At 37.5% G+C, this 12,484-nt stretch overlaps 1 protein-coding gene across 4 annotated transcripts in view; it reads left to right on the top strand.

Annotated features, from left to right (window-relative positions):
• The window catches only part of LOC117926641 (potassium transporter 7), a 73,209-nt gene extending 62,663 nt beyond the window's left edge, over positions 1-10,546 (top strand). Inside the window, exons 9-12 of one of the 4 annotated variants that reach the window (XM_034845822.1) lie at positions 8,261-8,783; positions 9,157-9,667; positions 10,133-10,173; positions 10,328-10,546. In XM_034845822.1, coding sequence (XP_034701713.1) covers positions 8,261-8,783; positions 9,157-9,667; positions 10,133-10,150 — 1,052 coding nt within the window. In that variant the 3' untranslated portion in view covers positions 10,151-10,173; positions 10,328-10,546. Of the gene's footprint in view, positions 1-8,260; positions 8,784-9,156; positions 10,075-10,132; positions 10,240-10,300 lie in introns of those variants that run through there. The other 3 variants (XM_034845821.1, XM_034845820.1, XM_034845819.1) reach the window with 3 other exon arrangements.
• The last annotated feature ends 1,938 nt before the right edge of the window (positions 10,547-12,484 follow it).

The following is a 12,484-nucleotide window of genomic DNA, read 5'->3' as shown; positions in this document are numbered from 1 at the left end:
GGTCCCCAAACATCACTGTGAAAAAGATAAAATGGTTTTGATGCATTGTAGGGTTTTGGAATGTAAGTTTTTCGTTGGCTCTTTGCCAATAAACAACTTTCACATTGAAATGATAAAGGATCAACCTTTTGAAATAACACTGGAAATAAATGCTTTAAATAAGAGAAACTAGGATGGCCTAATCTACAATGCCAAACCATTATTTGATCACGAACATAAAGACAACTAATACTACTTAGTCCTTGAGCAATTTTATTACTAGGTAAATTATCCTCGAAATAATAGAGACCATTGATCATCCTAGCACTGCCAATCGTCTTCCCCGAGCTCTGGTCCTGAAAAATACAATGGGATTCATAGAAGATAACACAACAATTAGAATCTCTAGATAATTTGCTAACATACAAGAGATTACAAGTAAGTTTAGGAACATGGAGAATAAATTTAAAATTTATTCCCTCAGAGATTTTTATTAGACCTTTTCTTGCAATAGGTGAGAAATTACCATCAGCTATCCGAACCTTTTTATTTCCAGGACACGATGAATAGGATTCAAACATGTTTGAGGAATTGGTCATGTGGTCGGATGCTCCAGAATCGATTATCCATGGAGTAGATTTAAAACGACAAGATAAAGCATATAATTCATTACCTGTGTGTGCCAAAGAAACACTAGAAGTACCGGATGTCAAGTTGGATTTCAGCAGTGCAAGAAGATGCTCCATTTGCTCAGTGGTGAAGGGGTTGGTCTCAGCCTCATTAGCAGTAGGAATAATGGCTCGGCCTGGTTTGTCACCTATTTTTCCTTTCCAATTTGTAGGTTTCCCATGGATTTTCCAACAGTTCTCACGAATATGGCGAGGTTTGTTGCAAAAATCACACCAAACCCATGGTCTTTCATCTGATTTGCGCTGAAACGCAGCAGCTTTATTATAGCCTCCACCCGTGGTAACCAAGGTTGAACCTTCAATAGCAACTCTAGGTCCCTTCTTGCCCAGCATCACATTCCTCCGACTCTCTTCTCTTCCAACTTCTGAAAAAACTTCACCAATTGAAGGTAAGGGTTGTCTTCCAATGATTCTCCCCTTTACCTCATCAAACTCGACATTAAGGCCAGCCAAGAACTTGAAGATCCGATTGTCTTCCATGGTCTTCTTATGATGAAGTCCATCCTCGGCATATTTCCACTCATAGGTGTTGAAGAGGTCAAGGTCTTGCCAGATCCGCTTCAAGGAGTTGAAGTACTTTGTGACGTTGTCCTCCCCTTGTCGTATCTCACCAAGTTTGAGGATTAATTCAAAGATCTATGATTGATTCCCTAAATCAGAATACATTTGATTTACATTCTCCCAAAGCTCTTGTGTTGTTGGATAGCACATGTAATTAAAGCTAATGTCTTCTTCCATAGAATTCACAAGCCATGTCATCACCATGGAATTCTCAGCATCCCATATAGCATAGTTCGGATCATCCACTGCAGGAGCCTTCTTTTCACCTGTCAGGTAGCCCATCTTTCCACGTCCTCTGATGTACATCCGAACTGATTGAGACCATCTTAGAAAGTTGTCACCATTCAAGCGAATCGTGGTGATTTGGACAGAGTGAGATTCCGAGGTGGTAAGATTGATTTTTGAAGAATCAGTGATGATGGGATTGTTTAGAGAAGGTTGAGGAACAATAGTGGACTCGTTTGAAATATCCGACATGGTTTCAGAGAACAAGGATTGAAAGAGAGGAAGAAGGAGGATTTCGACAAGCAAATTGCTAGCTCTGATACCAAGTTGAAGAATAGGGTTTCACGGGAATAATTTTCTTTCATTGAGATTATTCTTTTATAGAGTTTACAGCATATACAAATCCTTCAAATTAGGAAACTAAATCACTTATTAGAAGGAAAGAATAACTCCTAACAATTACTTTCCTAAAAATACAAAGATTGGCAACTAATAAATAACTCCTAATAATTACTTTCCTAAAAATACAAAGATTGACAACTAATAAATAATTTACAGCTTTACAAAGTTATTTCTTTCCATATCAGTTTCGGTTTTCCAACAAATCCAAACCAAAGAAAGTCCCTGTGGAATTTCTCAATCTTGGAGGCCACTTCTACTAGGACCCTAGAAATCGAAAGGAAATAAATTAATTTAGATAAGTGATAAACAAGATTACATAATGCATGCATCTCACGTATAGTGGGAAATTATTTGACTATTTATTTGTTTCATCATTTTTTTTGCTTATGACAATGGGAAAGACTTTATTTTAACTAGAATCTTTTGGGAACCCTACTATCTATTTATTTCTTTTGAGGGTTTTGAAAGCAGTTGGGAAGTGGGGTGGTAGAGATCAATGAAAGTGTGTGGTCTTTTGTGCTTTGGGTGTTATGGTTGGAGTGGAATGCAGAGAGTTTTCTAGAATATAATCAGATTTATGAAGGAATTATGGGATAAAATCTCATTTCTCACATCTAACTTGGTGTTAGACACCAAGAAGTTCCTTGCTTTCTTGCCATTCCATTGTTTTATCTCTTTGGACTAGAAAGCTGCTTGCACAACTAGAAAAATGAAAATTATTGGCTCTTGATCTCCTATCCCATAAGGTATCTTCAAGTTAAATTTCGATGATCATGCTTAAAGTTAAAGCCAGTTGGGAGTTTAGGGCCGGATGGCATGGGTAATGGGAGAAAAAGGAAATTATTTGCTTTTGCTCATTGTCCTTGTATTTCTTGTTTCTTTCTTTACTGTATTTGTTTTACTTTCTCAAAGGATATCTCATCATTATTCTTAATGCCCAGCTTGGAACAAAGATGATGAAATGAGCTCTTGTGCACTGCTTTAGTAAAGAGGTCACCAATTTGATCTTCTGACTTTATATATGGAGTGACAATTTCTCCATTCATAATAACTTCTCTAAAGAAGTGACAATTAACCTCGATATGTTTAGTCCTCTCATGAAAAGTCAGATTATTAGTTGTATAAGTAGCTTCCTAGTTCTCACAATACATTACTAAAGGAGTTCTAATTGTAATACCAAGCTCTCTCAATAGGTTCTTAGCCACATGAGCTCATAGGCAGTATAAGTCATTGCATGCATGGTATTCTGCCTCAGCACTAGACCTGGCTACAGCATTTGCTTCCTACTCCTCCAATTAATTAAGTTTCCACCAATATAAATGCAATACCCACTGGTTGACTTCCTATCAGACTTAGGACCTACCCAATCAACATCTGAGTAGCTTACTATATCCAAATTTTTACCTTTCTTGTATAGGCCACCCATACCAATTGTCTATTTGAGATATCTGAGGATCCTACAAGCTACTCCCCAATGAATCTATCTTGGACTCTGCATAAATTGATTAGTTGTATTGATTGCAAAAGTAATGTCTGGCCTTGTTACCATTAGATAGATCAATTTATCCACAAGGCTTCTATATCTCTTTTTTTCTTCAAAGTTAGGACTTCTCTCATCATCAAGTTGTAAGTTGGGATCCATAACAGTATTTGTAGGTTTGGACCCTAACATACCCATTTCAGTTACGGAGGCCTTAAACATATTTCCTTTAGAACAAAACTACTTCTCTTTTGCTACAAACAACTTCAACCCCAAGAAAGGTTGGAGAAATATTATTTTGCCGATTATCTTGCTGTCATGTTCTCCTCTTTTAACTTGAAGTAGTTTTGGCAGAAAAACTACAGGATTAAGGATAGGAGTAGGGGAAAATAATTCAGAACCAAGAGTTGATCCAGAGGCTGAAAAGAAAGGAGTAGACTCAAAAAAAGTTACATCTGCACTAATATAAAATTTTCCTAAAATAGGGTCATAGCAGTTGTAGCCTTTCTGAGTCCTAGAGCATCCAAGATGCATTTTGTTGACCATGGAGTGAATTTGTCTGAAGTGTGAACTGAATGAACAAAGTACACACAACCAAACACATGTGGAGTAAGACAGAATGGTGGTTTACCAGGGAAAAGTACAGAATATGGAATTCTAAAATTCAAAACGGAGATGAAGGAAGCCTATTGATCAAATAACAGAAAGTAAAGATAGCTTCATCCCAGAATCTTATTGGAACTTTCATGTGGAACATGATGGTTCTTGCAATGTCTAAGAGATGCCTGTTTTTTCTCTCGGCTACCCCATTCTACTGTGGGGTATATGTATTGGATGTTTGGTGAGCAAGTCCATTTTTTGTACAAAAATCTGAAATAGAAGCATTAGAAAACTCCCAAGGCATTGTTAGAACAAAATACTTTAAGAGATAAACTAAACTGATTTCTTGTTTCATTGAAAAATTATTAGAATACAAAAGGACTTCTGACCACTCTTTTAACAAGTATAACCAGGTAACTCTTGAGTAGTCGTATCAACAAAAGGCACATAATATTTGAAACCATTGACATTGGGAATTTTGCAAGATACCCACACATCAAAATGAACTAAGAAAACGACTTAGGACTAACTTTATTGACTTGAGGGGCAAACGAAGATTGATGGTGTTCCCTTACTTGACATGACTCACAATCGAAGGATAGACTTGAATCAACTAGAAACCCTAAAATCTGGAAAAGTCTCAGAGGAGGTATCCTGATCCAAAATGCCACTATGTTGAAGAGACGGATGAAGAGAGTGTATATTGAGTAGATGGTAGATAGAAGATATACTCCATTCCACTCATGCCCTCCAGTGATCATCTTCCTTGTACAAAGATCTTGAAATACACAAAAACAAGGGGGAAAAAAAGAAAGAAAAAGAAAAAGGTAACTGAACAGTCAAGCCTTTTTGTGAGTTGACTGACAGATAATAGATTACTAGTAAAATTCAGAACATATAAAACTGATGAAAGAGGCAAACAATTGGAGGAAACACTTCATCTAAGACTTGAGATTTGGAACCATTGACAAGGATAACTGAGGACTGTTTAGAAGGAGAAAAATGACTGAATAGATGAGCTACCCATCATGTGAGAGGAAGCTCTAGAGTCAATAATCTAAGATGTAGAGTCAGATGTGGATAAGAAAGTATCTGGAGTATCTGATTATGCAACTGTAGCTGTAGGAGTAGATGAAAAACCATTGGTTGGTTGGTTACCTGAAGTCAGAAGATGATTCGACTCCTCATAAGTGGGCACAAGGGAACTCTGGGCACTAGTTGAGCTAGCAGCCATTGGAGTGGATGATTGATCCACATGATCATAATAAGCTTGATTTGCCCAAGCTGGTTTGCCAAACTTCATCCAACACTTCTCAGATGCATGATTGTTGCATCCACAATTAGTGCAATGTCTATCTCCTTGGTCTCTACCACGTCCATGACCACATCAAGAAGCAACTCCTCTCCTCACGACCAGCAGAAGACATTAAGGCAGCAGCTTCCTGTGGACATTGTGTTGTGGGCTGAAATGAAGAATAGGCTACTATCTCAAGGACGCAATATGCATTGTTGTGTGTAGGCAGTTGATCTGCTAAAATGTATTCTTGGAACTTTCAAACACAGGATTTAAACCAGATTGGAAAATTTTCTATTCTGAATTCTTCTCTTGGTCGACAAAGCACATCTATGTTATTCGTGAGAGGATGATAGACATTGAGTTCTCATAATCCTTCCAAATTCACATAATATTCACCAAGTGATTTATCATCCTGTTGACATAAAAATATAGCGAAATACAAGTGATAAATGCAGGATACATTTTGATCTTGTGCAAACATTTGTTTCGGTGCATTCCAGATTTGCTTTGTTGTATTAAAGAACATTGGGTAAAGGCAATATGAGGCTCCATGCTATTCCAAAGCTAAGTCATGGCTCTAGCATCTTCCTTTAACCATGAATCATAATTTTTTCAATGTATCGGAGAAGGTGAATCATGCAGGAATCTTAACTTCTCCTGTGCCATAAAAAGATTTTCAACTCCTTTCGACCAAAGAATGTAGTTTGAATCATTAAATTTAACAGCAGTATAGAAATACCAGCCCCAGGAGGTGCAGAAGCAGCCAAAATGTAGAGAGAAATTAGATTATCACAAATAGTTTAGAAAATACCAGAGATTGAGTACTAGAGAATACAAGGTCCAGATCTGATCAGATAAATAATTGCAACATTAAGTTGGTGACAGCACCAGTAGAGATCAGAAACAAAGCTTCCAAAGCATGATCACTAATGTTAGCATCCAGTGGGATAGCTCAGGATTTTCTAATATAGGATAATGGTGGCAATGGTTAAGGATGGTGATTAGGGTATCAGAGCCTGCTCTGATACCATGGTAAAAGAGAGAGAAATTTTCATATAATCATGTTGAAAGTATAAGTGAACTATACACAGATATAGAGCAGATTCCTATATCAACAAGGAAAGAGCATATTCCTATATCAATATGGAAAGTCCACCTCATAAATGCATGGAGAAGGATTCTTATTTTAACAAGGAAAGTCAAACTTATGGAAAAAGAGAAAAAGTACTTTTAAGGAAAGCAATATTATCTTCTGTTCTTTTTTAATAGTTTTGTTAAAAGCTTCAATCAGTGGATCATTAGTATTATACAATGCATGATAGGGCACTGAACTTTTAGAATAAATTTTTTTTATGATAAATACTGATCATTAGTATTATATTGTTTCTTCTTTTACAACTGAAGGGTGGTTGATTTTGGAACTGTGATGACAATATGGCAATAACTCAGACTGAGGTTTATTAGGAGTACCCTTTCCAGCTTGCTACTTTATTATGTCTCTATTTGTCATTCCCAAGGTATTGAAAATCAGTTGGAAAAAATTCAAAGGGAATTCCTATAGTGGGGGTATACTTTCATGAAAAAATAAATGCATCATATGAATTGGGACATTGTTTGTAAGGAAAAGAAATAGGGAGGGCTTGGTTTAAAAAGGCTTACAATTCTGAACAAAGCCCTTCTTGCAAAAGGGATATGGAGGTTTTCTGTAGAGTAAATTGCCTATGGAAACAGGTTACTTGGCAAGTTTGGCAGGAGTGATGATGGATGGAGCTCCAAACAGGTAGGAGAGCCATTGACCTGGGGCTTTTGGAAGGTATTAGAAGTGGGTGGAGTGAATTCTAGCACAGGAGTAGCATCTCCATTGGGAGTGGGATTCAAACCAAGTTCTAGTTAGGAAGGTGGAGTGCTGAATCCTTTTCAAAAGATCACTTCCCCTTGTTTAGAATTGCTTCTAGTAGAAATGCTAGAGGTAGGGCATCTTTGGATTGGGGGGGGGGTGGGTGGATGGGTATGGTTTCTGAAATCCTTGCTTTTGTAGGTGCTTTTATGATGGAAGTTGGAGGAAGTAGCACTTTTTTTGAGTTTATTCATTCAGTGGCTATCTAAGGTTCAATGAAAATAACTAGTTTGTAGGGGAGCAAAGAATGGGAACTTTTCTGTCAATTCTTGCTGTTCTTCTCTTTGTGCTGGATTTCTGAAATGTTTCCAGTGACGAATTTCATGCTTTCTAAGCCTGGTCTGGGGTCCCATGAGGGTTGGGTTTTTTTCCTTGTGAAACTGTTTGGGAGAAGATTTTAACAGTTGATTAGCTTATGAAGAGGGGATGGCTGTTGGCTGATAGACACTGTCCATGTAGCTGTGAGGAGGAATCAGCTTGTCATACTCTAATCCATTTGTCTCGAAGTCCAAATGCTTTTGGACCTTGTGCTGGCTTTGTTTGGCTATTATTGGGTGTTCCCTAAGACTCTTAGCCTGGCAGGGTACAAGAATGCAAAAAGAATGGGAAAAAATGTGGAGTGCACATGGAAGGAATGCAACAGCAGAATTGTCAGAGAAGAGGAGCACCCCGATTAGATGCCTAAGGACTTATTCCTGAGATCACCTTTTGATTGGGTTAGGTTCCCTTGCGGGTTTGATCTCCCTGATGGATTTCCTTTAGGGTTTGGTTATAGATAGGCTGTATAGGTGCTTTATCTCAGTGCTGGTTTTTGTGCGGTTGTGTGCGTGTATGTTTCACTCTCTGTGTGTACTCCAGGTGCACTGAGTTTGCACCCCTGTTTTTGGCAAGGTGCTATTAATCTTAGCCATCATCTATCTATCTATCTATATATCTGGTTATATGGGGATAGTATTGAAAGTGACTAGCCTTTCTTATGTTGCTATTTGCTGAAAATGATATCACTGACTACATATGAACTTGAATTCAATCACATGCTTCCTATCTCTGAATGAATTAATGAATATTGCTTCCTTTGTGGATACTTGTGGAAGCTATTGCACTTTCTGATACTGATTCTGCTTTTACAGGCATTGCCGAAATTGGGGTGATGATGATGACAACAATCTTAGTAACCATTGTTATGCTTCTTATATGGCAGATAAACATTCTCATCGTGCTCAGTTTTCTGGTTGTGTTCTTGGGGGTGGAATTAACTTTCTTCTCATCAGTTTTATGGAGTGTGGGAGATGGGAGTTGGATCATATTGGTTTTTGCCATTGTCATGTTTTTTATTATGTTCATCTGGAATTATGGAAGTAAGCTCAAGTATGAAACTGAAGTCAAGCAAAAGCTTTCAATGGATTTGATGCGAGAACTAGGCTGCAACCTGGGAACAATCAGAGCTCCTGGGATTGGTTTGCTTTATAATGAGCTGGTGAAGGGAATACCAGCAATATTTGGCCATTTCCTAACCACCCTCCCTGCAATTCATTCCATGATAATATTTGTGTGCATAAAGTATGTTCCAGTTCCTGTAGTGCCTCAGAGTGAAAGGTTCCTTTTCCGCAGAGTCTGCCCAAAAAGCTACCACATATTTCGCTGCATTGCCAGGTAGCAGTCTCATTCTTGCAAGTTGTCCTTGTTACATATGTGGAATTGCATGACATTCATTGTCATCAATCATGCCTGCTATAGACACCAATTGGTGGAATGATATGTGAAAGGCCATTGATTTTTTTGTTTTTTGGGGGGTTGGGTTGTTGGAGAAAAACTGTGCCTTCATTTTCACCAAATATATATTTTATTTAGCCTGTAAAATAGTTCAGTGACATGTTACCAATTGAAGCATTCCTCAAGAACGAGATTATCTTCTTACAAATTTTCATTCTCTAACCCTAGTGTAATATTGATATGCCTAGTCCTTTAAACCTATTTTGTGATAGACCACAGGACTGAAGTTCCATCGCTCCACTGTGGTTGACAGGTATGGCTACAAGGATGTTCGCAAAGAGAATCATCAGACATTTGAGCAGCTGCTAATAGAGAGCCTTGAGAAGTTCATTCGACGTGAGGCCCAGGAACGGTCACTGGAGAGTGATGGGGATGGTGATACAGATTCTGAAGATGAGTCCTCCTCAGGGGTCCTTATAGCTCCCAATGGCAGCGTCTACTCACTTGGTGTTCCTCTCCTGGCTGAGTACAAGGGCACAAGGGGACCCATAACAGAAGCAAGCACCTCAGAGGAGGTGAGGCCAGAGCCTCCCTCAGACCCAACAGTGTCTGATACAGAGCATAGTCTTGAGAGGGAGCTGTCCTTCATACGCAAGGCCAAAGAATCTGGAGTTGTTTATCTTCTTGGTCATGGAGATATCAGGGCAAAGAAGAATTCCTGGTTCATTAAGAAGTTGATGATAAATTACTTCTATGCTTTCTTGAGAAAGAACTGCAGGAGGGGCATTGCCAACTTAAGTGTTCCCCACTCGCATCTAATGCAGGTGGGCATGACTTACATGGTTTGAAGTTTGAATTTGCTGCCAAAAAAATAAGACACGTTTTTATTTAATTTGACAGCAGAGGTTCAACAACAGAGGTGATTGGGCTTTGGGAGGGATATGGATGGAATATCTTAGATTTCTTCAGTTAAAATATGCATCACATCCATGGTTGCATTGTTCCTCATAGATGGCCTTTTGCATCCTCTAATCTTCTGACATTTCCTCACCTAATTATTTCACAAGTTTTGTAGTGTTTTCTTCTTTGGGTTGATGGCATCTCATATGGAACAAGCTCTTGTAATTTTCAGGTTCAAAGTCAGAGAATGTGATTCTTTATGTCATAATTCTGTTTCTAAAAGTTTGAATTTCGGCACATCCTTCCACTAATTCTAAATCTTTTCGACTTTTATGCAATTCTTCATATCAAAACAACCTTTTCTTTTCCATTTTTTTTTTTCTTTACAGGCAAAATACATTCATTAATAGAACAAAAGTGCTCCTAAAAGGTACTTCATATGCAAAAATTATTTACTTAGTATTCAATATCAAGTGTGTCCAAAAATTACTTTCTACTTTCCCTTATAGTCTTTCTTGTTCAAGCAAATTCTTATATTGTTCTTCATTTATTGCTAGTGTATTGTGTGCTTGTTTTTTAAGTAGGACTTTTCACATGGAAGAGCTTTGTAAAGATTGGTTGTTCCCTTTGAAACCAATTGTACTTGGAAGAAGCCTTGGCCCGAGGATCCTCATTCTAGTGGATCGACTTCAGGGCTTGGATGAGCTTGAGGATTGTGAATGTAGATGTGATTACATCAAACCACATTATAGTTGGCATTTGATTTACTCTTTCTATATTGCATTTTTCATTTATTGATTGCATACTCTCACTCTTATAACTTAGAGTTGCTAATTAGAAGGATTGTACAATTGGTATCACAACAAAGTCCCTTGTTTAAGTACTTAACTTTATAGAGATCATACTTATCCCTCATTGAAGGCTTTTAATCAATAGACAACTCTTCACTAGGAGCGACTATAGCTATTAAAAATACAAAATAACTTGGTATTGAAAATCCATTGGTTATGATCTTTGGGAAGTTAATCAAAATGGTCATCATACTCCTATAAAAGTTGACAATGCAATGGTCATTTCAAATCCATGAGTGGAATGAACTTGATAAAAATAAAGGTTCAATTAAATTCTAGAGTTGTATGTTATCTCCATTGCGCAATTGAAAAAAATAAGTACAATATGGTTTAACAATGTGAACCAATTAGAAATTACCATGAGGAGCCCCCAATAGGTTAATAAAAGAATGAAATGGTTAACATGCGTGTCCTGACCATAGAAGAGAAGGGGGATAAAGTAAAATGCCCACAAATTATGAGTGATTTACAAGAGCCTTTGAAGAATTGCATGATGATTTAGAAAACATGGTTTTAAAAAATGCCTCTTAAAAGAGGATATTCTCACTTCAAGTAGAGCTTGATGATTTCAAAGAAAATGTGTAGTTCGTGAAAAGTCTAAAAGTTCTCTTGAAAAAGGGCAAGAGATGTGTTAGAAAAGAAAAATGAATGGTTAGTTGCTTCACTCTTAAAATTTTCAAATAGGCAAACGATTTTCAATATAATTTTAACAAGCCAAAAGTGATTTTTTGGCACAAAAAAGGTTACAAGCCTCACAAAAACTAAAAGTATTTCAAGAATGATTTTTTTAAAAGAAGCCTCGAGTGGTATCTTATCTACCATTTGAAACTTTTTTAGAGAAATGTTCACATTAATAACACTTGTCTTCCAGAAACCCTTTCATATTGCTTTAAATTCTAAAGTTATTTGGGTTCCAAAAGAAAGAGAGGTTTGTAGGGAACTTGGATCACTCTATTTCCATGATTTGGATTTCATGAGGTGCATGAAAATCTAGCCTAGGCTCTCTAAATCTATCGCAATGGAAAACCAGGTATTCAAAAATCAATATTGATACCACATAAATCATAGATCTAGAAAATAAAGTCACATACCTTTGAGGCAGATGTTCCCAAATCAATGTAGATAACTCTAAAGTTGTAATGGATCTTGTAAACACCTTGATCTCTCACCCGATGACTCTTCCTTGTATCTAGGCACTAAGATGATAAAGATCTCAATGATAGAGGTTAGGGCTCTCTCTCTGGACTATAGGATGAAAATAGCATGACATAGAAACCCTAACCCCTACAAGGAAATTTATATGTTTCCTACTAGGCTTAAGTGACTTAAGCCAACCATAGGTTTAGGTCACTTAACCTAACCCAAAAAAGTTGTTAATTGATTAATTAATCATACAAGTGTAAACCTTCCATTTTATCCTCTTGGCACATGTCTTAGTTGTTATTTCAGTACTCTATAAGAGTTCTTTGGTGGCCCATTGCTACTCACACAGCTTACCTTTTGAGCCACCTTGGAGACTTTGGTTAAGGGATTTATCTGCTCTCATTGTGACCCTTGGCAACCCAGAGTTAAATCTAAGATTTTTTTTTTTTTTTTTTTTTTTAAGATAGCTCTTTTAGGTATACCTTTAGGATAGCATACTTAGGCATGTTTAGGTACACTTTTTATGTCACTTGAACGCATCTTAGATCACTTAGGTTCACTTAGACACTTCTTAGGCACACCTAGGCACCTTCTAGCTTGCACACACTCACCCAAGGTCACTTAGGCACCTTCCAAATTACACACACTCACCCTAGGTCACTTAGGCACCTTATTGATCACTTAAGACCACTAAGTCACACCTTAGGTCACTTAGGCTCACCCTAGGTCACCTAGACACATTACACT

The sequence above is a fragment of the Vitis riparia genome, chromosome 12 (assembly GCF_004353265.1).
Source record: "Vitis riparia cultivar Riparia Gloire de Montpellier isolate 1030 chromosome 12, EGFV_Vit.rip_1.0, whole genome shotgun sequence".
NCBI classification, from domain to species: domain Eukaryota; kingdom Viridiplantae; phylum Streptophyta; class Magnoliopsida; order Vitales; family Vitaceae; genus Vitis; species Vitis riparia.
The sequence above is the reverse complement of the archived record's forward strand: the minus strand, read 5'-3'. Positions and strand labels throughout refer to the sequence as shown.